Raw genomic sequence first — 26,412 nt, 5'->3', positions numbered from 1 at the left:
CAGGATGTTTTGCAGGTTGCAGACATCTCCACTGACTGTCCTGCAGAAAGAGTGTGCTGTATCTACATGCATGGCCATGCTGTTGCTAATCACAAAACCACATTTCCAGTAGAGCATTGAATATACAGCAGAGATTCACAAATCCAAACTTTCCCCTACAGGTCAAAGAGCTACATAAGCTATTTCTAGGTTTCATTTACCTCTTGCTGATAGGTCAGAGAATGCTGTTGCTACCATTTACTCCTTCTATTCATGTAGGGAGGTCTGTATTATCGCCTTACACAAAAAGATCAGCACATCCACTTTTTTTTTTTTTTTTTAAAGAAGAAAGGACCTGGCAATTACCTTAAGAAAAGTACCCATAAACCAGCAACAAATTCACACTGCAAGAACAATAATGTTACAGGAAGGAAATGCCTAAACATTAGGAACTTCTGGAATTAGTTAAATATCCAATTCCAAGTCAGCCACCTCATGGGCGAGCATTATGACACAGTATTAGTTAGATGAGCACATACTGTTGCTGTACAAAACTTGTGCTCCTTTCAGGGTAATGGATGAACAATGAACAAGTCAAAAGGCTACAAGACCAGAAACAAAAGCACTAACCAATCGTCCTGAAATTCTCAGTTTTCTTCGCAGCTACCAAAAATGCCCTGTATGAATGGGGAGAAGACTGCCCAAAGGACAGCTTTACAGCAGTAACACCATCAGCCTACATTTTCCTTGCTCTTCACAAGAATTTATTGGCCGCCTTGAGGCACTTCTGCCATGTCTTGCAGGCAGAAAGCAGATTCGTTTTCAGCCAGATGACAGACATTAAATACTGTACAGGGAGGGGAAAAAAGGAGTAAAAGACCACCCACACTTGGAAAATTTTCGGTCTCTGGGACGCAAAACACTCATATACAACACTGTATACTACACAGAGAAAGTAGCTCCCAGCATTGGTGATCTTATCTACAAGAAAAGAGAAGTATATTTTTATTCAAACCCAGAAAAGTCATAACGAAGTGTCAGAAGACAGAAGTGAGCCTAACGTACAGAAAGGCCAGGATTAAGCAGAGATTTTTTTTTCGTCTCCTGGAAGCAGATAATATATCCCTGAATTCTCCAGAAATTTCACGTTGTCATAACCTCTTTTATAAGCTCTTCTGTGCTAACCCCACTTTATTCCTGTGCAAAACTAAGGTGTGTGAAAGGAAATGAACTAGTCAGAAATGGTTCAAGGTTTTATAGTGAATATAAGCTTACTGGAAAGGGATACAATTAGCATGCCATGCGAAGAAAAGGTTAAATAAAAAGAGAGTCATGTGAAATGCATCAGTATGTTTTAACACCAGGAAAATCACTGCCATCTTCCAGTGAAGTTATATGTGCTACCACTTGCCAATTCCTCTTTAATTGCAGCTTCTTCTCTCCATGAGCTCTGCTCAGACTATTTTCCCCTGCTTCCTCTCCCTGCCTTCTGCAGCACAGCTATAACCTTCTCCTCTTAGAAGTATAACCCTTACTTCACTCTTGCTTCCCTTTTTCAGCCTCTCCAGATAGCCTGACTTTCTTCACTTCACCCTGTCAAATTTCTGACAACTTTCCAATATGCAAAAATTTTATGTGAACAAACTAGAGTGAAAGACAGGGTTAGCAAACTCCACCAGTACTTTTGTGCAAGTACTGGCATATTTTAACACTTGAACAAATACTGTTTGCAATTACTTTTTCATGAACGTTTCAGCAATCAAGTTTCACTAGCTGCTCATTATGCTCATGAGCCAGCCCTTGCACTTCAACAAGTTCCTTTTTGTGTAGCTGTAGAAATGTTCGTGTCAAAATGTTTCATTTCTCAACCAGTCAGGGACATGTACCACACATTAACTCATCTTCTCAAAGTTAAGGAAGGAATCCAATTTAAGATACTTGTGATCAAAACAAGACGCATGAATACTATTTAAGGCTAGACTGAAAATAGTACATGTATTTGACAGAAAATTTTGAATTGCTGCTCAGCACTCTGTGAAGAGACCAAGAGATAACACTTATTTTCAGAGTTACTGATTAATAGCCATGCTCTCAGTCTAAGGACTGACCCAGTGCAGCTATGAGATAGACGCCTGTCTCCTAAGAGGTGCTTAACTGTTTATGTCTCCTTCAATTCATTTGGGATGAACATCAACACCTGGTTCCTTCATGTTCTACCAAACTGCAAACATCTCTCTTGAGGGACCCCTGACGTTGCAACAGCCAGCAGAAAACACAGAAATGACAGAACATGAAGGCAGACATGGTGGGCGGCTGCCACAGGAGGCAGATGGCAGTGGATGGTGCTGTGGGGCCCGGAGCTACACAACAGGCCCTTCATTTCTGGACAGAGTTTGGCACCGAGCATGCAGACAGAACATGTAGCACCTTAAGGTTTTGTACAGAAGGGCTGCCGCCTTACCTCTTTTTCCTTTCTGGGCTACTTTGCTGTCAACTTTAAATTTAGACATGGACGACACTCAAGCCTTCCAAGTCAGGGACTTGCAGTTTAACTCCTTCACCTGTCATTGCACATAAGATCAGCAGATGCCTCAGTTGAATGAGGCGACATGACAATACCTTGTCAGAGAAGTACTCAGGGACTTATCGCCACCAGACTCAAGCATTTGCCTAACTCAAGCAAATCTCTTATTCCAAAACCCTCTAGTCTTATCCCACGCTTTCTGCTGGACCTGCTTGACTCCCCTCCTCAGGACTGACGATCTTGTACCCTCCGAGCTAAAACTCTTTTGTTGACAGCTCATTCCTCCATAATGTGCCACCCTAATAATCTTACTTTTTCTTAATGTCAGTGGATCAGATGTGCTCTGTGTCTGTGGCCGGCTGTTGGCAGTGGACGGCTGAGGGGGCTCCTCTGTGAGGAGAGGCCCGGGCACACAGCCGGTTCCAGCCGGTTCCGGCCAGCTCCACCACAGCCCCACCACAGGGCACAGCCGGGCCCATCCGTGGCACCGGCGGCCCTCAAGAAAGGGCAAATCACCACAGGGGCAGTGAGGTGTGAGGAAAAAAGTGTGAGAAACAGCCCAGCGAGTGCCCAGGTCTGGGGAGGGGCAGCAGGAGGAGGTGCTCCCGGGGCTGAGGCGGGTGTTTCCCTGCAGCCCGTGGAGGGACCATGGGGGACATTCCCGGAAGGACCACAGCCTGCGGAAAGCCCACGCTGGAGCTGGGGAAACTTGTGAGGAGGAAGGTCCAGCGGAGAGGGACTGTCAGGGACTGACCTCAACCCACATCCCCGTCCCTGTGCACCGCTCAGCAGGGGCACATGGGGAGTCAAACTCCCCAAACTGCACTTTGGAAAGTGTTGTCTTAGATTAATCTTCCCCAAGCTGAGTTTGTTTTGCCCGTAAGGGTAAACGGTAAGCAAATCTCCATGTCTTTACCTTGATCCATGAGCTTTTTCATCTTGTTTTCTCCCCGGGTCCTGTCGAGGAAGGGGAGTGAGAGAGCGGCTGGGTGGGTGCAGGGCCAACGTCAACACACCACACCAGAGTATTTTCTTTTTAAATTTGTAATTTATATTTCACATTAAAATCATACTACTCCTTTGATCAATAATGCTACCTATATGTTAAACGAAAATGTGGCTGTGCATCAAGATTTAGAACGATAGATAATTGCAAGTCAAAAATTAAAGGGATGTGGTATACACACACCATGCATACTATACAGAGCGCTGCTATTCATAAGGGAGTCAGCCCAGCATCTGCGGAGGAACTGGTCCCTCCTTTTTCTGTTTAGCTTATGTTTGAGTCTTATGGAAAGCAATTCTTAAGAACAGCTAGGTATAACTGGACTGATTAGTTCAGATACCAAAACTGTCCTGAAAGAGGCACAAATGTAATCTCTTCTCATCTGTAAGGTTACCTTATAAGTAGTGAAAAGGGCTACTGTTTAAGTAGAAATAAGATTCTTCTGTATTCCTGAATTTGTTCTTTGCTTCCCCAGTGCATTGTTAGAAGGGTTTTACTATGGTACTACTAATTATGCTAACATGGGAGCACTATTTCATCAAAAAAAGTCTACATGAGAATATTTAACACAGGCGTAATGTTGCTCAAAATCAGGCTAATAACCTTCACATTAATTTTTTAACAACTATTTTAAAGCATTTGCTAAAGAGGGTCACAATTTCTGTGTAATTAATATTGATTTCAAACAGATACTTTGCTATGAATTTAAATGAGGGGAAGAAAAGAATACAATTTTTTTGTTTACATTTTAAAGTATCATTAAGTCGTTGCTAACCGAAACTGAGTATTTATGTGTTTATTTTTAATGCATTTTCTGATGCTATGCATCTGATACCTTGCCATAAAAGTCATAATACAAGAGAATCATAGCCTGGTCTGTAATACAAAATCCTACAAGCCAGAGAGAATCAACTGGCCACAAAATAGATGACGACAACACCACCACAAAGGTAGACAACGATGACAACAGAATTAAGCAAACAAATAGCAACTACTAGAAGCACATTAGTTTTTCTAGCAAGTCAATGCCCAATACTGATATGAATAAATATGCATATTCAAAGTACTCAAAAACAGTATTTTATCATGCTTGTATGCCACTTTTGAAAGACTGCTGTAGGCAGGAGCCACGGAACAGCCTGGGATAAGGGATGAGAGAGGGACTGTGAAACAGTTCCATTTTTCACAAATTAATTATGAAATATTAATTGAAATAGAAACTGGAATTTGCAACTTGGTCTCCCAGTTGGTTACTTTAACAAACTAATTTTTTCCAATGCAATGAATATTTAATTCCCCCAACATAATGCATGGTGATCAAATGGTATTTGTTCAAGTGCACAGAATATACCTGAGCCCCAGCCCCACAGCCCAAGCTGTTGTTTAAAGGGAAGTGCAAGTTGTTCTCTATGTTATAGGTATTTCGTGAGATCTTACGTTTGGGTCTTGCAAAAAAACCCAAACAAACAGGTCAAAGAGTCCAAGGTGGTCCCCCCTCATCTGTCTTACACAGAAGGTGGGTGAAATCTCTTTGGTATGGTCACCTCCAGAGACAGAAGGACCTGGCTGTCACCCTTCTTCAAAACCCAGGACCTCCACAGGAGGCAGGAGTCCTCAATCCAAACCTCCCTTGTGCAACCTGGTCCCACACCCAGCGCACAGTCCTCCGTCTGTCTAAACTTATTTCACCCACAGATGACAGGAAAGAAATGTGATTACAAGAACAGACAGCAGATACCATTTTTTATTTCAGCATAAATTGCACCACGTACTGTATTTTCGTTCAAATTAAAATGAGTCAAACTTCAGAGTGTCCTTTGTTTGCTTCTCATCGATCGCTGTTAAACCAAATGTTTCTCATTCTGTAATCAATACTTCTCTGCAAAAATAAACCCAGGCACTGACAAACAACTTTGCAGCACATTGCAGCGTTCCTTGTAGTGGACTCTGACAGCATGAAAAAACACTACCCCAAAGAGCGGGGGAAAGAAGTGCATTGCTTATTGTGCTTATTACAATTTTTACAGGCTGCTTACAGCTGAATCATTTTACTGTAACAAGACTTTATTAAATTAGCCAGCTATTGAAACCAGAGCTTTCCAACAGTGGCAGTTAATATGGCTTTGTCCCTCGTTACTGTTTCCAGCTATACTGGGAATACTGACAAATACCCTTAAACACTGAAAGCTTTCCCAGGGATGAAGTTACATGTGTTTTTAAAGCACAGTGAAGCATTAAGGTATGAACAGTAATAACTTAAACACCTGGACGGTTCATGGAGGGAGAGGTAGCTTTATTTCCACATCTCTTCAAAATAAGAAAGCTAAGGGTGAAGTTTTGTGGCTGCTTTGTAATCAAAATCAATTACCCTTTCACCTGATACAGATTTGTACTGCAGAGTCTAAAGAAGAAATTTCCTTGATTTATATTAGGCTCTACTTTTGTCCACAATTATTTTATGATGTAATCATTTTTCCTAAACTTATTCCCTCTAAAAATCTGCAACAGCAAGATATAAATAGTATAAAAAGCAGTATCCTAATTTTAGGCTGGTATCTTCTAGATTCTCATTCCAGTAAGAAAAAATGATGGTTCTTTAGAAGATGATTCTGTTCCCAAAATGACAGGCTGCCCAAATAAGCCAGGAAAATCTAATTGACACTAAATAATTTCTATTAGCATTTTCTAAAACTGCCTTGAAAACAGTTAATGTAAATAATTTGATGCAAATAATTTATTTTCCACTATGAGATTTTAATATGCTAATGTATCTCTCTCTTTAGCCCCATAACAGCCTAGCACATGTATCCCATGACTACCAGATGTAAACTTCAAGCTTTGCTTGGCTCTAAAATGAAGAGCAAGATAGGAAACGCTTATTATTATTAGTGATATTTTAGTGACAGTAGTTTACACACTTTATATTCTTGGGCGATAACACTGCTCCAGAGCAATTCAAGTAAATTGGAAACTCTTTTCTCCTTCTGAATAAAATAAGACACTAGCTTTCATTGTGCACTAGCTCAAAATTGCCACCATGTGGCAGGACAGCAACTTAATTTAGCATTATTTATACTGCACTGATACGGTTTTAATTGCATCTGTACGACAGAGTAACTGCTGTGCTGAAGCTCCTTTATCATTGCAAGCCTACAATTAATCTGAATTAGGCAGGCTATTACACGAGCAGTACTGTATATATAGTTGGAGTTGTGACAACACTTGTGGTACAGAAAAAAAATAATTAAATTATTCATAAATGCTTCCATCCCAGAGCTAGATGGCGAGCACCACACTCTGCCCATCGCTTTCAACTGCTACGGTCTACGGCCAGCCCTCTGAAAGGGAGCGCTTTAATTCTGTGAAACACACAACAACAGGCCACACAAAATTGGAGTCACCTTTAAAAAAAAAAATTAAATACCAAAACCCCCCATTTACCGTATTCCAGACACTAATAAACTTGAGACAACTATGTGGACCTCTTTTAGCACCTTTCCGGGAGACGCACCTACAGCCACAGTGGTTACACCCAAGCCAGGACAGCAATACAGGTGCAGACGTGCCTTCTCCAGGTGCAACACCTGCACGCCCAGGAGGCGCCATTCCCTCAGCTTCTTAAAGTTCATCTCTCTATCGTATTTTCAACGTTGAACAAAGGCAAGCAATACATATTTTGATAATCCTGCCTCCTTAATAAAAAAATTGCTATTCATTCAAATTCACAATTGATAGCCCAATATCAAAGACTTGTACTGATCTTCAGTTCTTAGCATAATTAATTTTTCCATTTGAGACATTATTTCCTTATAGGGGGAGGGGTGCAGAGACTACTTTTAGTGAACTTGAAAGTCCCACATAGTCTGATCATGGATATTTTTTTATTATTATTAATCTTAAAATGATAATGCTTTTAAAAAATGAATTTGCAAATGTAATTGAGCTTCCAATAGCTCCCACACACAGTAATTAAAGAAATCTTCTTTGTCTAACTTAAACATAATGAAATGCTTTTTGAGATCAAATAAAAACTTGAAAACAATACTAAGACAGACATAATTCCTACGAATGCCTAGTAGTTGGAAGTGTGGGGAAAAACCAAAATGAGAAACGGTGGAATTAATAAGTAATATAATGTTATTTTTTTTCCCATGAAACATTTTAGATTATAATGGCTAATTATAATTCCAAGCCCTTTGCTACACTTTTGGAGTTTTTTTTTGTAAGGTAACTTACATTATATTAAGATGTCTAATCAAGCATAAAGGTGTTGCTTGTTTTTTACACCAGGTACATACAATCTTTTCTTATGAGAAACAAAGTTTTATAACCGAGGTAACTTGTTGACAATGTACTTTTATTAATTCAGTTGCAATCAAGCAAAAATCCCCAGGCTGTGCCAGTTGCTAGTTTACGTTTCCCACTTGTTTGATGCCAGAAAATTTATAATAATGGTGTTTGCACCATAAAACAGCACAAAAGAGTGCGTATAGACAACAACTTGCAAGAGAACACAGCCAACCCACCTGGGCCAGCAAAGTGTCGATTGTTTGATATCACCTACCATTTCCTATCAGCTCTGCAATTCTTGAACACTTCCTAAAGAGACACCAATGCAGCAACGTATGAAGCACAGAAGGGAAAGGTTTTTGGACAAACAAAAGTGACAGTGTCTGCAAAACTGACGTTTTGCAATTTTATTTTTTCAGCAGAACAAAACTAAGTCTTTGAATAAATAAAAGTCACACCAAAACTTTAAGTGGTGACAGTTATCGCCTGCATTTAACTATCTAGAGATTTCACAGACTTAAGAGCTACATTGGTAGATTTGATTTGTCTACTGATAACTGAGTGCAAGTCTCTCTAGTAGATTTATTGAAATAAATAGGCCATGGGAATGAACTCCCCACACACAGAACAAAAATTAGGAATAAATGAACCCAGATGATTTAGAAAAGAATCCAAGTTCAAGTGCCTTACCCCATGGGATATTGCCTACGTTTAGCAACCAGAAACTCCACCTTGGATCAGAAGAGAAGCCTCAAGAATTTTTCTGTAACAAAGGGTGTTATCTGCAGCAAATCAACTATTCCAAACAAACAAAAATAACTCAAAAACACAAACTAACCATAATACTATGTGCACAGGAGAAGGGCACGTTAACAGTATGGCATTCCGCAGAAGAAACCTCCTCTAGATCCACTTTTACCCTTATTGGTGCTAACACAGCAAATTATTTGGATATGTTTCATGATCTTCCCTTCCTAAACATCTCTCTCCTGTTTAACAGCATGTCTGAGACTTTAGAACTTACTTCGACTTGCACTGAGGGCCAGAAGATTAGACCAAAGTTCTCTCAAGTGCACTACATGTCCTTTGGACTACTTGTGACCTACAGCAACGCTTTCAAAACAACTGTGTACTCCAGAGGTGCATGAGATGAGCTCTGGGCCGCATGATTTAGCAGGGTTTCCACATTTGCACTTGCTCAGATTACATTTAATTTTTCATATGGCATGGTTTTGTTTTATAGTTAAATAACAGAGATTTCTTGTCAGTTTTGGATAAAATTCAGGCCTAGGCATAGACTTGAAGAGGAAAGAGGGAAGAGATCCCTTGAGCTCTGTAAACCAGTGTAGTTCCACAGCTGATACTCTTTGAAAATTTAAGAAAGATTCTCAAAGGGGGTTTTAAAAGGCAGGCAGTTTCCAGATCTTGTCTGCATTGTTTGGAGTGTTTATAAAAGATAATCCCATGAACTGTGGCAGCCAATGGTCAGTTCAGACTCGAAAGATTTGTTCAAGTTCCTTTTAACCAGGTAACTATATTTTGATAAACCACTGTGTAAACATTACTGCAAACCGGTATTTCTGGCATACTTGCAAACAGCTAGGAAGTCTAGACAGAGTGGGGAGGAAGAAGTCATGAATTCACAGTCATGCTGGGTTTTGATGTCTGAAACACTGATGCCTACCCATTTAAGGGGACTTGCTGCAATGGACCAGTGCCCCGACAGAAATAAAGCATAAAGGGTGACCAAGAAGACAAAGGACAGATAAAAAGACAATGAAAGGTACCATGTCACTCAAACTACACTGTTTATACCTGGTATTCATTTTAACCTATGGAATTCATATGAAGCAATACAGTATCTGCAGTATTTATTCCTATGCTTTCCACAGTATGCAAGGAAGGGGCACAGTCCCAGAGTACCAGTGACAGGGAGGGCACAGCCACCAGGTTTCTTCTAGATCCGGCTGTAATGGCAGAAGAGGTCACCGTCTCACTCTGATCACTCCTGATCACTAGCTGGAGGTCACCTGCCTTTCAAGTCGGCAAAGAATTGCTTGAGGCTGGGATGGGGTACAAGGCAGCCGGTTTGACTGAACCCACCACCAGACGTGCTTCGAAGCAACCTGACAGGCTGTGCAATGAAGCAGAAGATGGAGCACAAGTATAATCCCCCCAACTCCACTGTGGTGGCAGTAACCCCCAGCAGGGAGACGGTGACATCCTAAATGACTCTCCCTTATCTGCAATGCCTGTGTGCCTGCGCCCAAAGTGAATGGGTTTTCTCCCCTGTAACTGACCAACGTGTTCTTTAGATGATATAAATGGGTTATTTTCTAAAGGACTGTATGCTCACAGAACAAATGGGCATGTGGCTGAATCAAGCGTTTCCCACTTGGATCTGTATTAGTGAGATAGGAGTTAGGCAGCAGGACACATACAGGATAAGCACTAAGAAAAAACAACGCTTCTAAGAGTTTTATTTGGCTCTAAAGGATCGGCCAGTGGAACTCTGCTTCGTTGCTCTAGGGAGCTCTGGGATTTACTCACAAGCTAGGAGTAGCATGTGCTTCTTGCCCTGATGCTGGGGAGAATGAGGGCTTCTTCACTTTCTGGACTTCTCATGAATGTATTTGTACTTCCCGTTAATAAATAGGATATCAAGAAGTTAACTGAAATAGATGTAAGGCTAAACAAAAATTCGGAGGATGGGAGAAGTAGAACGTAACCATGCGAATTGTGGCTCAGAACTGTTTGCAGTGCCACCAGACCCCATGGATCTGGGATATGCTGGTATTTCAGGTTTTCACAATCACACTTCTATTTGCTGACACACTCAACGCCTCCAGCATCACCACTTTGCTGCTAGCTACCTTTCCATACAGCATTTCTTTTTGCCAGGCTCTTTACAGCATTGCTCATGAACATGTCAGATCTTATTACAATTTTTCTGTGTTCTCTTGTAAAGTCCATTTATGGTTGGTAAGTAACTGCAAAAAAAAGGTACTCAGCTGTTACTTGCATGTATTCCAGAGTCCTACCGCTTGAGTTTTCTGACAAATGTATCTCTTTATCGCATTCAATCCTTTAGCACTGCAGGCACTGCTATAGGCGATTGGGAAATGCAGTGGGTTTTTTGTTGGCTGCTGCATCTTCAATGGTACTTTTAACAGAGCTGCCACTGCAAAAATCTTTATTAGTGCTGACAACGCACACATGCAGAAGAACTGACTCAACTTTCAGAAGCCAGACTGAGTTTGCAAGCCTGATACCTGGGAGAGCTTGAAAAACTTAAATAAACTAACAAGTTTGCATGCTGCTTTTAATTCGTTCACTGGTCAAACTGGAGTAATTGAAAGACCGTGTCTCCACATGATACCATTTTGTGGTATCAGTTTTCAGTAACAGGTTCACTGGATTGTCTGTTCATGTTTCCAGAGACCAAATTCAGCTCAACTCCCAGTGCCAGCCAGACTCTACTGCTTTAGTTCCCTTTCCTTAGCAGAACAGGTAGGTTAGATACGCTTCTACAGCAGAAAATCAAACCAGATACACAAACTCTGACACTTAGTTCTCTGGTCTTCATTTCCATGTTTATCTTCTTACACAGGATGTAACTCTTTACTGTATCTAACCATAGTTTATTCCAATCTAGTAATTGCACAGTCACGTACACGCCTGTCATTTAAGACATGACTAAAAAAAAAAAAATCTGCTGTTTTTTAACTTAACAGCAAGTGTTGACAATTACAAGTGGTAGTTTGATTTTCTTGAAGAGAAAAAAGAAAATATGTTTCTTTCTCTGCAGAAAAAAACAACTACTAAACCCAAAGAGTGCAGCCCTCCTCTCTTCTGCCTCTTCCACCTTCAGCACTGGTTCAAAGAAAACCCAACAGAAGTAGTTGCCGTTATTAGGCTGCTCCTGGGTAACAAAACACACATTCATGTAATTAACACGCAAGAATTTCCATGTGCACTCTCTACTGCGTAGTTATGAGAGTTGCTCTAAGTTTTTTGGTACGTTTTGGCCAGCATACCAAGGTTTCACATCACTTCCACACACAGTTCCCTCATTTTTTGCAGTGGCAGATACTCTGTAAAAGAAAGAGACTGACCTCCTCGAACCAGGGCAGCCCAGCAATGCTTTAGACTTCCCAAATCACAGCCATACCAGCTTGTCTGTCCACTGCATACAAGCAGTATGAAAAGTGGGTTGAGAAACTCTTTGTAATTATATAGTATTTAAGCTTTGGCAAGGAAGAAATTTTGCTGTGCATCTGCAGAACAGGGAACTTGCTCTTCACCAGTGCTTCTGTGGACTGCTGTAATACATTACTACAACAAACAACTTCCTATCACTCGCTCAAGACATCAAGTTTGATATCAAATTCAATACAGGAGAAACATGAACAATCTTTGTCTAAATGGAAAAGAAACACCCTACGTGCACTGACCATGCAAGCAAAGCCAAGCAGAGCTGGGTTCATGGGAGTCAGGGTGCACAAGTGCTGAGTTCCACTCTTCAGCTGTTGTGGGGTAGGGGATGAACCCCATCGAGTACTGCTGGTCCCGCTCCTGCCCTGCCATCTACATGTAAGGCAATAGCTACATGAAAAGAACAAAGCCAAGAAAAGTTTCTCCTTCCCATCTCTGTTAGATTAAACACATTTCCAGAAGCTGATACTCTTGTTTCCTGGGGGTTCACAAGGACATTTCTGCTCATCTGTTTATGTTCCTTCCAAAGCTTTTCCCTTTGAAATGTGTTAGATTGCACACCTCGACTTCCACGCGCCTCCTCCTACATCTTTCAGTTATGAACACCTTTCCCTTATCAACTGATGGAAGATACAACCAGTGGAAACTAGCCTTTAGACTACCACAGCTAGCAACTCTGAAAGTCTAGTTTTAGTGTGAAAATAATTTTCAGTTTCTCATTTAAGGCATGTATTTTCCTATGATGTTTCCTACACCACCAGTTTTCCCTTCTGATGCAATTCATTATCAATGAACATAACGCAACACTTCCAACAACAACCTGGGAATTCTGACCAGCTCCTCTAGTAACGGCCATGGAAAAAGTTTCTTAAATGGAAAACTCTGCCAGTCACTGCCACAGCCCACTTGTTAATAGATACTACCAGGAAGAGGATTTTCCCAAGAGATAATAATTTTTGTCCAACAATCAGAAATAATTTCTAAATAAGCAGTGTCACCATGGATGCTGATCACAAACGTGCAGCGTAAAGATGTAACTGCAAAATGACAGGCGTATGGACTGCAGATACTGAGCCAAATCCCCTCTTGGTATTCATCCCAAGTCGCCGGGCTGTGATTATTCGTGGCACATCGGCACCCCAGGCTCCAAGCGGCTCTAGGCACTATTTAGATGCCCAGTAAGACCCCGCCTCTTCCCCAAAGAGTTCACCACCTACACAGGCAATGAGACAAACAGCAGCAGAGTCAGAATAAAGCCTGATTTAGAAATAAGCGATTTAGATCAGAAATCAAATATTTTCCAAGATTATAAAGAAATTAAGTGGCAAACGTAGTAGCAGGCCTTGCAGGATACCAAAGTTAGAGAGTCTGACCCTTGAAAAGTGTAGTGAAGAGGGGTTTTAGCAGCTGGTTATTTGAAGTCACGCGACAGGGGACAGCGCAGAACGCACAGCTTATCGCTACAGTTTGGAGAATGAGCAAAAGCCACTTCACAGCCAGGTAAGGTCCCATATCAGGCCTGGTACTTTCATTGGTTTCCAGAATAACTACAGAGTGCATCATGCCAAGCGGTATGGAAATAACACAATCCAAACATCACAGCCATTCCCACAGTCTAGACAGTCTCCTCTCGCAGGACGTGCAAGCAAGCCTGGTCACCAGTTCCAGACTTGGAAAACTATGTCATGAGATCTTCATAGAATATCAAAAGATGCCTTATCACAATGCAACAGACACAGAGCCAAAACAAACAGAAAGTACGTAAAAGCAAATTCCTGACAAAGCAAAAACTGAATTAAAGTTTAGGAGACTGGAGTAGGGAGGGAAAGAAAGGAAGGATCACGCTTAACTAGCTCAAGCTATATGAATCTATACAAAGCTACATAATTGTAGGCTAGGAAGACATTATTTTCTTACTATGCTTTAATATTTCTTTTAAATCTTAAACAGAAGTTGCAGAGAGGGGTGATTACGCTCTGCCAAGAGAAAAAAACAACAAAGCTAATGGGGCTGAATGGCACAAAGAACATTGACAGGTTCAAATCTTGCTCGGATGAGCTGTGACTAGTTTTCATGTCTACCTGCAAAGTGGTCAGTGGCCAGAAATGGGCCAACAGTTTTTCCCAGTTTCTGCTGTCTCTCTTTTGTTCACCTCTGACAGACTACTTTCTGTGTATATATACACGTGTATATAGGTGTATGTGTATATATATATATATATATATATATATGTTTTGTCTCCGCCCAGAGACTGGCCAAGACAACAGTACCTTACCATGCTATCCTAGTGCCATGGAGCAATTATGGATCAGGGCTCCATTGCGCAAGATGCTGAACAAAGACTTGTTGCATAAAGACATTTTAGTCTAACAGGAGGCAATCTAAAGCACTGCTCGACCTGACTTGTTCCAAGGGCCAGCACCGACTTCACGGTACAAGCTCCAAAAGCACTGCGTTCATTTAAATAAATGGGCATTTACTGGAAACAGCACAACTGAGCAATGCTCTTGGTACATAAATTTTGTCCTTCCCTATACAGAAACTTTCTCTCCCTCCTGAAAATCTTTTCTGTCACATTTGGGGAAAACAGGTAATTCTTCTGGACCCAGACAAAAAAAACAACCTTGGTTTGTGCAGGGACTAGTGCCACACATCGTGAAAAATAAAAATCACTAGAGCGATACTGAAGTTCACCTTTAGATGACAATAACAACGCAGAAATTAAAGACCGTACTCCCTGTCCAGCAGGGAAAATGCTCACCTACGCTGGTCGGCTTGATTAGACTGAGGCGAATCTGGGGAATTGGTATTTCTGCACCATCTTGTCCTCTCTGCTTTAACTACACTTTACAAGAGAAATCATTAACGAGCCCAAATCACCACGAGGCTGACTGTAATGCATCCCACAGAACCCCTGGAAGAGCTGATACAAGTAGGGAAACAACAGGAAGAGGCTGGAATTGTTGCAATGGGTATAGTGAGCAGATTTGAATCAACCGACTCAAACCAGTGAGACAAGTTTTTATTTGGTCTTACAAATGGGCCTACAAGATTTAAGAACAAAACCTGAAAATACTAGTAAAGGGTTTTATTTTTAAAAATAAGTATGAACAAAATCTTAAGAAGATAGGATTTTTCTCTTAAGAATTCTTAAGAATGGATTTTTCTCTGTTCCCAGAACTAACGCTGCAAACAGACCTTTTAGATGGACGTTACAGTTACCGCTAAGTGTTATAAATTCTACTCCAACAGTTTTACTACTGACCACCAAAAAAACCCCAAACAAACAAAAACCTAATGATTTCTTTTATTTGTAATATGCTAATTTTCCCCACCTACTTCAAAAAAAAGTTGCAACACCAAGTATATCACAGCAGTTTCGCTGCTATTAATCTGTATAAATGTACCTTCCTAGTTTGCATAAAATTCAGGTTGCTGGCCCAGCGCAGACATTCACCTTCCCCCTTCAGAGCCTCAGACATCGCGACTAATTCTGTCCTAGCGCAGATCCCTTTCTTCCACGAGATAAAACCCCACCATAAATGTTCTGCCTCTTCAGCCCGCAGATCGGTGGCTCTATTCAGGTCATCCTTGCAAAAATATTAATCCAGTGAGTGTGTGGCTTCCTCGAGTCAACTCCTGCCATTGCCTGGAGGAGCTCGGGATTGCAGAGCTTAACCTTTGATATGAAAATGGCTGCAATTCACTGCTATTAGTGCATGGGCGCATCACTCCTATTAGGCGGTGAGCTATTGCCTAGAGCGGGATACATCTGTTTCTAGTCATAAAGCGGGATTTGCTTCATGCTGAAGCCAACTGCCATTCCGATATTCCATACACCCATGGACGCTATGAGACTGCATGCGCCCCTTCTGTACTTCAGCGTCCCCTGCCTTTGTTATCTAATGTATAAATGGCAATTTCTACTTGAGGGCAATTTAGTTGCTATGACGTACTTTCTACAGATTGCCTGTGTTTTACTTTCGACCTTATATAAATGCATTTTTATGTATTTCTTTCTGTGTTCAGTGATTCTTACATAATTCTACTTGACTCTTTTTTTTATGTCGACTAAATACTAGCAGGAACTCGTTGAAGAGACTTCGGTAAGTGAGGGGCAAAACTTATTTCCGCACCTTTGGATATAGAAATGGTCGTTACGGTGCTGGTACCTACAACATCCTTGGCAAAAAAAAAGCAAGAAAACCCCAAACCCAAGGTTGGCGTCTGGCAAGGACTTGCTATGGCAGGTACCAAGAGCCCCCTCAAAGCCCTGCGTGTTTTAAAATACTGCAGCTAATATCTTCCAGCTCCACAAAAGCTATATCCCAGGGAAGGCCAGAGGACTGCCCTGCCAGCACGGCCGTGTTCCAGCGGCGCCGTGGAGGCGGGAGGTGTTTCCCGTGGCTGCAGCTCCCTCTCCTGGTGGAAAGCCGGAGCCAGGGAGCCCCAGCAGCTTCCCCGGCGCCCGCCGCACCGCTTCTGCCACGCTTTAAACAGCAAGGGAACGAAAGGAAACCGATTTTAACAATATTTTGGGGAAATTGGTGAATAAAGCAGACTCTGAAATTAATTAGGCAGGTTTGAAAGCTGGTTTTGAACAGCACTGACCAGAGGCAATGGGGCTCTCGGTACTTCTGCTTCTGGAAGAGAGAGCAACGCGGTGGATTTTTTTCATTGGAGAAACACTGTTGAAAGGTCTCAGCAACTTTAATTCATAAAGAATCCTTAGATTCATAAAAGCCTTAAAATACAAAACCTGAAAATATTTGCAAATTCAAAGCAAACAACAAAAAAGACTCAGGACACAAGACGAACTAAAAAAATCTTCTATTTTAAAACCACCGCTGGCGTTAAAACTGCAAAGTTTTGAATGAGGACATTTGGCCTAATGAAGTATGAACAATTAATGAGGTTCAGGAGCATTAAACTAGGCTTGTAAAGAATTTCAATAATCATTATTGATGCTAACTACTACTAATGTCACTGAGTTTCCACGAGGGCCGCATGATGAAGTTTCTAAGAAAAAGGAGCTAGACAGCACGGGTAGCTGGGTGTCAATACACAGCGTCACAGAGAAGACAGCACCAGGGTCAGACTGCTGCTTTACGGTTCAGGATGTTTAATATTCAAACACATATTTTAAAACGGCGACTTTGCTTCTCTCTCTGCTACTTTCTAATTAAAGCACAGATAGATACTTTCATAGACCTAAGGACCCAGAAGTTGGGAAAGACAATTTAGCCTTTTGTATCGCATCTTTAACACTTCATTTATTACTAAATATCATCTATTTTTGAATGACCTGGGTGCTTCTGCAACAACAGCCTTCCCAGCTGCTGGAGGCTATCGCAGAGATTCATCACGCCGGTGACAGAAAGTGCCTCGGCGCTCGTGGCAGTACATTGTGCTGCCATCTGTAAGACCCCAGCTCAAAAGCAACCTCAGGATTCCCCCTCCTCCATAAAACAAAGGTACGTAGTGCAGATGTTAGGAGCCGGGCCTCCGAAAATGCTGACCGTGCTCCTTTTCAGAGGGCTCCCTGCTCGCTGATGAATGGGGCAGCATTAGTATCAGCTGTGGTGCTGACCACAGAGCCAGGATGGTGGCCTGAGACAGTGACCTGGCCAGGAGACATAAAGGCAGCTCTCGAGAGACGTGTGGAAAAAGCACAATTTCTTACAATCATGGGCTGCCGCTATAACTGTGCATTTTCAGCCTCCTACAGAAAAAAGAGATGGAGATTAGGCTTTCTTTCATTTCACTCAGCTCAACAAAGCATCGTCAAGCCAGGGTCTGATCTCCTCTTTCTTCTCACCAAAAACCAGCACCCACATTAAAAGTCTAAATTTGAGCAAGAGAGCAAACAACTAAAATTACACATAAAACACCCTGGAGTTTAGAAAAGCAGAGAATACGGTGAGACCTTCTACTGATTTTAATACAATTTCAATCAAGACCTTTTCTGCACTTCAACACATCCGTCTCCATGTGAACGCTCCAGTTCAGCAGCGCGTGATGAGGAGAAGAGGCAGAGATCTTATCAAAGCTGATTACTTTAAAAGTTCGGTTTCAATCTGGAAAAAAGACCGGTTTGCACTTCCTGTGGTTTCGTAAGAGGCTATTACATATATCTAAACACATTACATTAAAGAAAGTTGTAACAAGCAGAAGTGACTCTGTTCCTAGTAATAATGCAATATCTTACTGACAGTGTGATTTTTTTCTGCCTTTCCTTTTTACTTCTTCCATTCTTTATTTAAAAACTTGCAGTCTCTACTGTTTCACAGCAAAAACTGTTTGTAAAGCAAGAATTGTGCTGATCTCATCAAAACTCATTAATATAACTTGTTTTTCCATTATTAGCACCATCTGAGCCTGTTGAAAGCCTTAACCAGAGCTTTAATTTTTCCACAGAGAGCTTTAAATTAATTAGTGGTTTACATGCTAACAAAGAATCTGATACATTCATAAATCAATCTAATGCAGAAGGATTACCAGAGGGTGGAAACCTATTCACTGGGGACCTCACATTCACTTAACATGGTGGGTTTTTAACAAAAGGGTGCAGGTGTGGAATAGACGGGTACCGGGAAGAGCCCATGATAATCACTTTGCATCACTTAAAGACGCAGCAGGACTCACGGTAAATCAGAGCCCAGGGCCCACCCTAAGTGAAAGCCATGTAGATATAAAAGGCAGTATCATCCCACTTTAACCTTCACAGCTAAATTGCCAGAGTGGTACAATTTCTTTTGTGTAGGTTACAGGCCACTGAACTAATGGAATATAGAGTAGAATTAAAGGACTTGGATGCAGAAATACAAACTAGAAAAAACCCATATAAAATATACGTAAATAAAGGCGGTTTTTCTGGGAAATTATTAAATGAATTAAAAGTTATTAAAAGATTATAATAATTGTGTATCTATTTGGTTCATTTTAGGTTTTTAATCTAGGTTTCTCCTAACACAACACTCACTGTGCCACGAGAACTCTGCTATGTAACCATGGCAGCATTTTTATCCCATTTCTCCTAACCTGCACCGTTTACTATTAAGAAAATTTCACAAAAATGAACACTTGACCTGGTCTTGTTCTGTGTCCTGAAGGTCCAAAGTCATGGGTTTAAAGGCAAAAAAAAAAAAAAAAAAGAAAAGAAAAAAGGAAGCCTTTGATGACTAAAGCAGTTTTCAGTCTTTACTATGTTTTGAAATAAACTTGCGATCTATTTTGAAAGCTGCTCATTGTAATAATGGAATCTCTGTCACCACAGACACCTGCACAGTCTCCATCAAATGCTGTAGGAACTGCACACATATGAACTAATCATCTTTTCCTTTACAGAAAGGTAAAATATCCTTGATGAGTCAGAAGAAACACGACTAAGAAAATTGCGAACATGCACGTTAAGAAATTAAAGACCATAAGCAACAGGAAGAGCCACCCAGCAATCCAGGCTCGGTGCTGCTGAAACTTTCGGTAGGTGGACTGGCAGTAATTGTGCATTTTGATAATGAATAAACAATATTTATTGATGGTGGTTCATAAAATAAAGACACCTGAGCAATTGTCAGGCTTCTGAATTTATTATTTATTACTGAATTGTCAGTCTGAATTTACTCAGTTCTCCAAGTAATTTATAAACACATCCACGCTCAACCCTATACATGAGGTATCAGGTTTTCCATACAACCACATGGAAAAAATGTATTACAGGTTATTCATATGTTTTTGGCGATAAACATTTATCATTAAATGAAATATCTTAATTTAAACTTTTATAGTAGCTTCCGGTACATATCTACTTCCAATAATAAATCGGTCATGAAAAACGTAACTCTGGGACATATTAAAAAATTCCTTTCTTACGGGGAGCTCTGTGGGGCAGACACATTGGTGCCATATACAAGTACCTACTGCCTGATCTTCAGCCTCAGCTGAGGTCTCCCCAGAAAAAGTTCTCCTCATAAAAATGCATTTCATTATCACCCACCGTATGTTATTTATACAAATGTGCAAACCCATTTTTGAACAAAGATATCACAGTATAAGTAGTTTCTACAGCACATGCTTCCTATTTGTTTGTTGTTAGTGATTTTATGCATGTGGCCACCTCGCTGCAGCAGTTCCTGTGACACTGGGCGAATCCGACCACCGGGAGCCTTTCCCGCCCATCACCTCCAAGGACCACATGCAAAAAGGCAACGGCTGGTTGCAGGTTACAGCAAAGGCTAACCGGCGACTCCCCACGCAGGAAAACAAATCCCACACAGCATATTCTCTTCTTGATTTGTGCTGGGAAGGCAATAGGGAAGAGTATCCACAGCTTTCTCATGCTCTGATCAAAAAAGGTGCCAAACGGGAAGCAGGAAGGAGAGGGCAAACGCACTGCCCCGTGTCCCCCCAGCACGCACAGGGACAGGGCACACTCCCTGCTCACCCTACAACGGGTGGGGTTTGACATAACATGCTCACCCCTTGCCCTCATGACCTATCCATGACTGCAAAACCCAAATATGAAAAGAAGCAGTATTAAACGAGGTGCCGTCCTGAGGAAGGCTTGCGTGATGTTGTGCAGGGCTCCCGGGACGCGGGGAGTGGTGTGGCAGCCCGACTCCTCCTGCTCTCTGCCCTCGGCACGACTGGTGGAAGAAAGGCTCTCCATGAGACCGAGCGAGGCACTGAAGGTGGCATTAAAGGTGGCATGTGCTGCCACCTGTGCCCTTCCCAAATGAAGGACTTAGTTCACAGAAAACCTTCACGCCAATCTAACTAGCACAACAAACAAAAAAGAAAATGTGAGTAAAGGCGATTAGCTAATTAGTGATTAAATAAAGCTGTGGCCTGTCACAGACTGCGTTGGCAGGGTTGCTGCGGGGGGTGCCATCCCTTTTATCCGGAGCCGCAGCCGGTGACAGCATGGCAAAACCCCTCGGGCGCCCTGTGGCTGGCGGGTACCACTGCCCAGCATCCTCACCGTCAGCCCCAGAGGAGTCCGTGCCGTCTCCGGGGGGATGTCCATCACACCAACAAGAGCAGCATATGCGATTCGGTACCCTGCGGGCACGCTGCTGACTGCCAGCACTTCTCCAGAGAAAGCCTTGCCGTTTGCTGAAGGCTTGCTTGCTCAGAATCCCTTGCCGAAATTTCTCTGTGAATCTTTCTGAAGTATTTGCCCCGAAACTGGTATGTGCCGCAGGCTCCTTGCCACATGCCCCGAGAACGCAGCCTACACAACTTACTTCATCCCTGGCCTCCCCTGTGTTCAAACACTCCATCTCCTGGACCCTTACTGCTCCTGTACTGCTCACAGCCAAGCAAGTTCATTAATGTTAATTAATGACTGCTGTGTTTCATATTAAAATCACTGGTTCTGAGCTCTGAGACACAAAGAAGTTTCCATACATCAACAGCTTCAAAGCAATTTTCTCTATGGGCGCACTCATCCTTGGCTGTAGTTGCGGGATAATTGTGGAAATTACCCCTCGGGGAAGAGGAGAAAAACTACCTAGTATTTACCTTGGGGGAAGATTGCACCCCCAGAGAGCTACCTATCAGCTCCTAATGGGTTACAACACTCAGCCTCTCAACAAATTATACAAAATTACACTCTGGTTAGCAGGGCGATGTGATTAACACCACCACCCCACAGTAAAAGCACAAAAAGCATCTGACCCTCATGAGATAAAGCCACGAGGTGGGTGCCTATACCAAAAGCATTACCAGGTCCAGAAGGTTAATCAATATTGCGGATTACATAAAGTCTTGAATTATTCCACTAACTGTATTTTACACTCAATGCATTATATTATTTCTATGCCTCCAAGGGAAAGCTAGTCTAAAAAAATTAAAGGAAACATTTCAAATGGAGTAAACAGCTCTCCAGATTTTGAAAATTGGTTACACTGAAAAATAAAGTGCAACTGCAAATCCAATGCCCGATCTTCGTCATTCTTCCTCAGACAAAATTCCTCCTGGAGGTAGCAGGAATTTTATCTCAGTCACAGACTCCTGGATTACAGCTTAACCTCATAAAAGTTTGTTTCTCGGTTCCTACAGGTCTCCTGCCCCAAAAGACACAAAACATTACCCAGTGGACAGTCTTCCCAACTGCTGACACACCATCTCAAAGTCTTCTGGTGGCCAAACCCGCCACGCTGCAGGTGGCGTTGGGATGGGAGAGGCCACTGGCTCCCACGGCCAAGCTGGGCACGCAGTGGGGGGTCAGGGCAAATCAGCAGTGTCTGCCTGAGCAAACCCCACTTGTCTTCTTCCCTTCAGTACCAGGCATTCAGACCTCCCAAAAGCCCCTGTCCCAGCAGAGCCCCCCACAGGGCACCACTAGCTCTTCCGGAGCCATGTGTGGGCATGGTGAGAGCAATAGATTCACGGCAGGTCTTTCTTACCTACCACTTAGATCCCTCCAAATCTCATTTCATTGTATTAGTCACTAATAATGATTCATAAAATGCACTCTCTGGAGATAGGTGGGGTTTTAAGGACCCTGCATCGCACAGCTAACAGAGCGTCCGCTCCACAGAGACCCTCTACAGCTCCTCTCCACTGAGTTAAACTTTGGACAAAATTCTCTCAGAGCCAACTATGCAAGTCACTCAAATCAGCAGCAGTTTCATGAGTATGTTCAAGGGGACTGGTCTGGGTTTTAAGGTTTTTGAACTGGTCTGCTTTATCCCATGGAAGCCTAAGACATTTTATCTGAAGACAAGGACAAACAAACTCCTTAACAGATGGGAAGAGTTCCTTAGATATTAAGTAATTAAGCACACTCAGCATATGTTGGCTCCCAAAGAAAATTGTTTTGAAGAGATAAGGCACTCTATAAATTGAGATTTGCAGTTAACCAAAAATCTCCCACTTCAACTTTTGCTCACAAACGTAATCTCATAAATCGCTACGTGAAAAATTAAGATATAAGGAGCATTACATGATTTACAAAATTATCAGATTGAGGTTTTTTTAAGCTTCCATGCTTGTATTCTTCCGTTTTTCTGCAGTGGGCTAAGATTTAACAGGCAAGTAAATCTACTGCATTTTGAGCTGAAATTGCCTTTCCCTGTTCGCCCTGCTCCCAATTCCAGCAAGCATCACCAGCAGGGAAAAGGAAACAGCTTTTCCCTACCGCAGCTCTTCCAAGGAAGCCAAGATAGAGCCTTGAGTTTCCTCAGATTTATGAATGGCAACCCATCATTTTGTCCAAGACAGCCTTAATGCTCTGGTGACCACCTTCAGCAAGACAAAATGCACCTTAAGGCCTGAAGCAGTAAGACAAGAATTGCAAAGCAGCGAGTTGCCGCAGCTTACCATTGCTCCTTCCCTCTTACTTTGTGCAACTTCTCGCTGCAGCCGAGCCACAGACAGCTTCTCCCTACAGAAAGAAAAGCGTGTGAGTAGCAGTTCATTTTTCACCAGCAGGGAGAACGCGCCGCTGCCCTGTCGGGGTGGCATTCCCACACATCGCTCGGGCAACCCTCCCGGCAGACCCCGCTCTCCTCCCCGTGTGCCTCTGCAATATTAGAAGGCTGCGTTATTGTTTCATTTTGTGGCAGTTTGTCAGAACTGTCAATAAATCAACTGAATCTAAACATCATTTGCTCCATTCAAACAACACAGTAGCTCATCACGTCGGGGATATGGAAACAGCCTGTGCAAATCACGTTGTGTTATTTATTTTCCTACAGCCTTGCACATCAGCTTTATCTGCACTACATCAACGCAAGTTGGAAAGCTGTTATATTATCAATAAATGTATGCATAAACATGAAATCAAAAAATCCATTCTATTCCTAAACATACTGTGCTGCACTTTGTAACTACTGAATTATTAGACTATTTTTTTTAAATTAGCCTTTCTTCAAGTAAGAGCCTTACCCAAATGTTTGGCTTGACTCAAGTAGCAATTAATTTGCCTAATTAAGGATTTGGCGATCACAACACACTTTCACCTGAAAAGTTGTATGAAAGGAATGAGTATACGTAGGACAGGAAAGAGATTTCCATAGCGTATGGACTGGGAGAATGTAGAGCACGTACCAAATATGGGAACTGCAAAACCCAGACAGCGGCAGGTGGCTGCAGGAGGGGTACGGGAAGAGGAGAATTTGCTCTGGAAGCTCAGCAAAGAAGAAAAATACTTTACAGAACAAGTGGGACTTAAGTAACCTACCATAATTTTTAAAGGATTTAAGAAAAACAAAGACACTTTCTCAAGTAGGCTATTTTTAAAGAAGAGTATCTATTTTTGAAAGAAAAGCACCCTGCACGAACGGCAGAGGAATTTATCAGCGCATGAAGAATTTATCGTTACACAACAAAACATAAATTTGCACATGAATAAATTATTTACAAAAGATGATCAGCTTTCAAAACGTCCAGCAAAAGGATTTTAAAATGAGAATATATCCTTTATCAAGTTTGAAATTTTCTATTTACTCCTGGCTTGCCCAGAAATCCTGTTTGGTCTAATTGGAAAGCCAGATCTGAACCATCCCAACGCAGCACCCCGGCACCTCCCTGGGATATTCAGAATCTCTGTCCCTGTGACTGCTCAGTATAATGCAAATGTCAGAGTGCCACAGCTCAGGCCTGCTGAGACATGGCAGCAGGACGGCAGCCTCTGCCCTCACATTGCCCACCAAGGGCTCCCACCGGCCACGAGTCCGCCAGCCACAGCGCCTGACTTTACTGAGACATTTTGAGTTCAGGAAAGAAAACCTTCCTGCTGGGCACAGAGTCCTGAAAACGCAGAGACACATCTCCCAGCTCTCGTGGCAGAGAATAGCAGGGGTTGGAAACTCCTGTCCCTCAAAACCTGCAAAGGTGCCCAGCCGGGGCTGAGGGAGGACCCAGCAGATGATGATCTGCCGGGGTTCTGTAGGCACTGCGGTCACTGACCAGGGAGGTGATCTGCTCGGCACTGGTGAGGTCCCACCTCAAGTGCTGCGTCCAGTTTTGGGCCCCTCACTACAAGAAATACATTGAGGTGCTGGAGTGGGTCCAGAGAAGGGCAAAGAAGCTGGTGAGGGGTCTGGAGAACGAGTCTTGTGAGGAGCGACCAAGGGAGCTGGGGGTGTTCAGCCTGGAGAAAAGGCAGCTGAGGGGAGACCTTCTCACTCTCTACAGCTGCCTGAAAGGAGGGTGTAGGAATGTGGGGGTTGGTCTCTTCTCCCAAGTAACAGGTGATGGGACAAGAAGAAACGGCCTCAAGCTGTGCCAGGGGAGGTTTAGATGATTGGATATTAGCAAAAATTTTTACACTGAAAGGGGCACAGGCTACCCAGGGAAGTGGTGGAGGCACCATGCCTGGAGGTATTTAAAAGACGGATAGACACAGTGCTTAGAGATATGGTTTAGTGATGGTTTTTGTCAGAGTTGGGTTGATGGTTGGACTGGATGATCTGAAAGGTCCCTTCCAACCTCGGCGATTCTTTCATTCTATGACTGGCTCACTCTCATGCAGCATGAAAAGGTAAATGTTCTACGATATTTTATTCCCGATCGTGTAATAAAAGTAGCCTTTAAACCATTTCTCAGGAACCATTTCTGCTGAGGAAGATGTGCGCCTACCTGCCTAATTACTGCAGGAATGACAGCACTCATGTCACTCAGCCATAGCTCAACATAGGCTTGGGTCACCAAGCCAGTCCTCCCTCCCCGCTTCAGCAGAAGACATGGTATCTAAGTCTCCCTAACAGTCACCTGCCCCCAGGTGCTCGCTGCACCCCCACAACACTCCCCATACAGCCGGCTGGTGGCACCCTGCAAGCACAATTATCGGATTAATACCAGGTATTGCTAATATTGTGATTTGTAAACATACACGATATTGAAACCACTGAATATTGGCAAAACCTACAGACGATACAGCCACAGCTCAGTGAAGTGTTATTTGCACTACTCCAACATGATATCAAGATCCTCTTTTGCGCATCTAAAAAATTACCGACAATTGAGAAGTGGCATTAGTACAGCATTGATAGCCTTAACGCAAGTATCCTAAAAACAGTTTCTAAAAGACACATACTGCCCTCCCTCTTCCTTGCTCAGATACCATCACAGGGAAATTACAAAATTGGTTAATCCTATTTTAAGGATTTAGTTGATCTGCTGGAAATAGCCCTTTGCATTTTTGCACTGCTTCAGTGCCCTAATTTTTTTTTTGTGAAGAAAGCGAGTATACCCTTTGAGGGGGTTTTGACTTTTTCATTGCAAAACAAGTGCCTGAAGATATTTTATGAGAAAAGATGCAGGGGGAAAAAGAACAAACAAACAAACAAAAACCACAAAGCACTCCTCCATACACTTTCTGCCAGTGGTCTGCAGAGATTTATTTAGTTATTCCTCCTACATGAGGAATACTCCTACTTTCCTCTCTCTG

The 26,412-nt window shown here is 42.4% G+C and overlaps 1 protein-coding gene across 1 annotated transcript in view; it reads right to left on the bottom strand.

Moving 5' to 3' along the window:
- The window catches only part of NCKAP5 (NCK associated protein 5), a 371,629-nt gene that overhangs the window by 198,337 nt on the left and 146,880 nt on the right, over positions 1–26,412 (bottom strand). Inside the window, exon 3 of the mRNA XM_063340758.1 lies at positions 23,340–23,399. Coding sequence (XP_063196828.1) covers positions 23,340–23,399 — 60 coding nt within the window. The remainder of the gene's footprint in view (positions 1–23,339; positions 23,400–26,412) is intronic.

The sequence above is a fragment of the Chroicocephalus ridibundus genome, chromosome 7 (genome assembly GCF_963924245.1).
Source record: "Chroicocephalus ridibundus chromosome 7, bChrRid1.1, whole genome shotgun sequence".
Lineage (NCBI taxonomy): Eukaryota > Metazoa > Chordata > Aves > Charadriiformes > Laridae > Chroicocephalus > Chroicocephalus ridibundus.
Note: the sequence above shows the minus strand (reverse complement) of the source record. Positions and strands in the feature narration are given on the sequence as shown.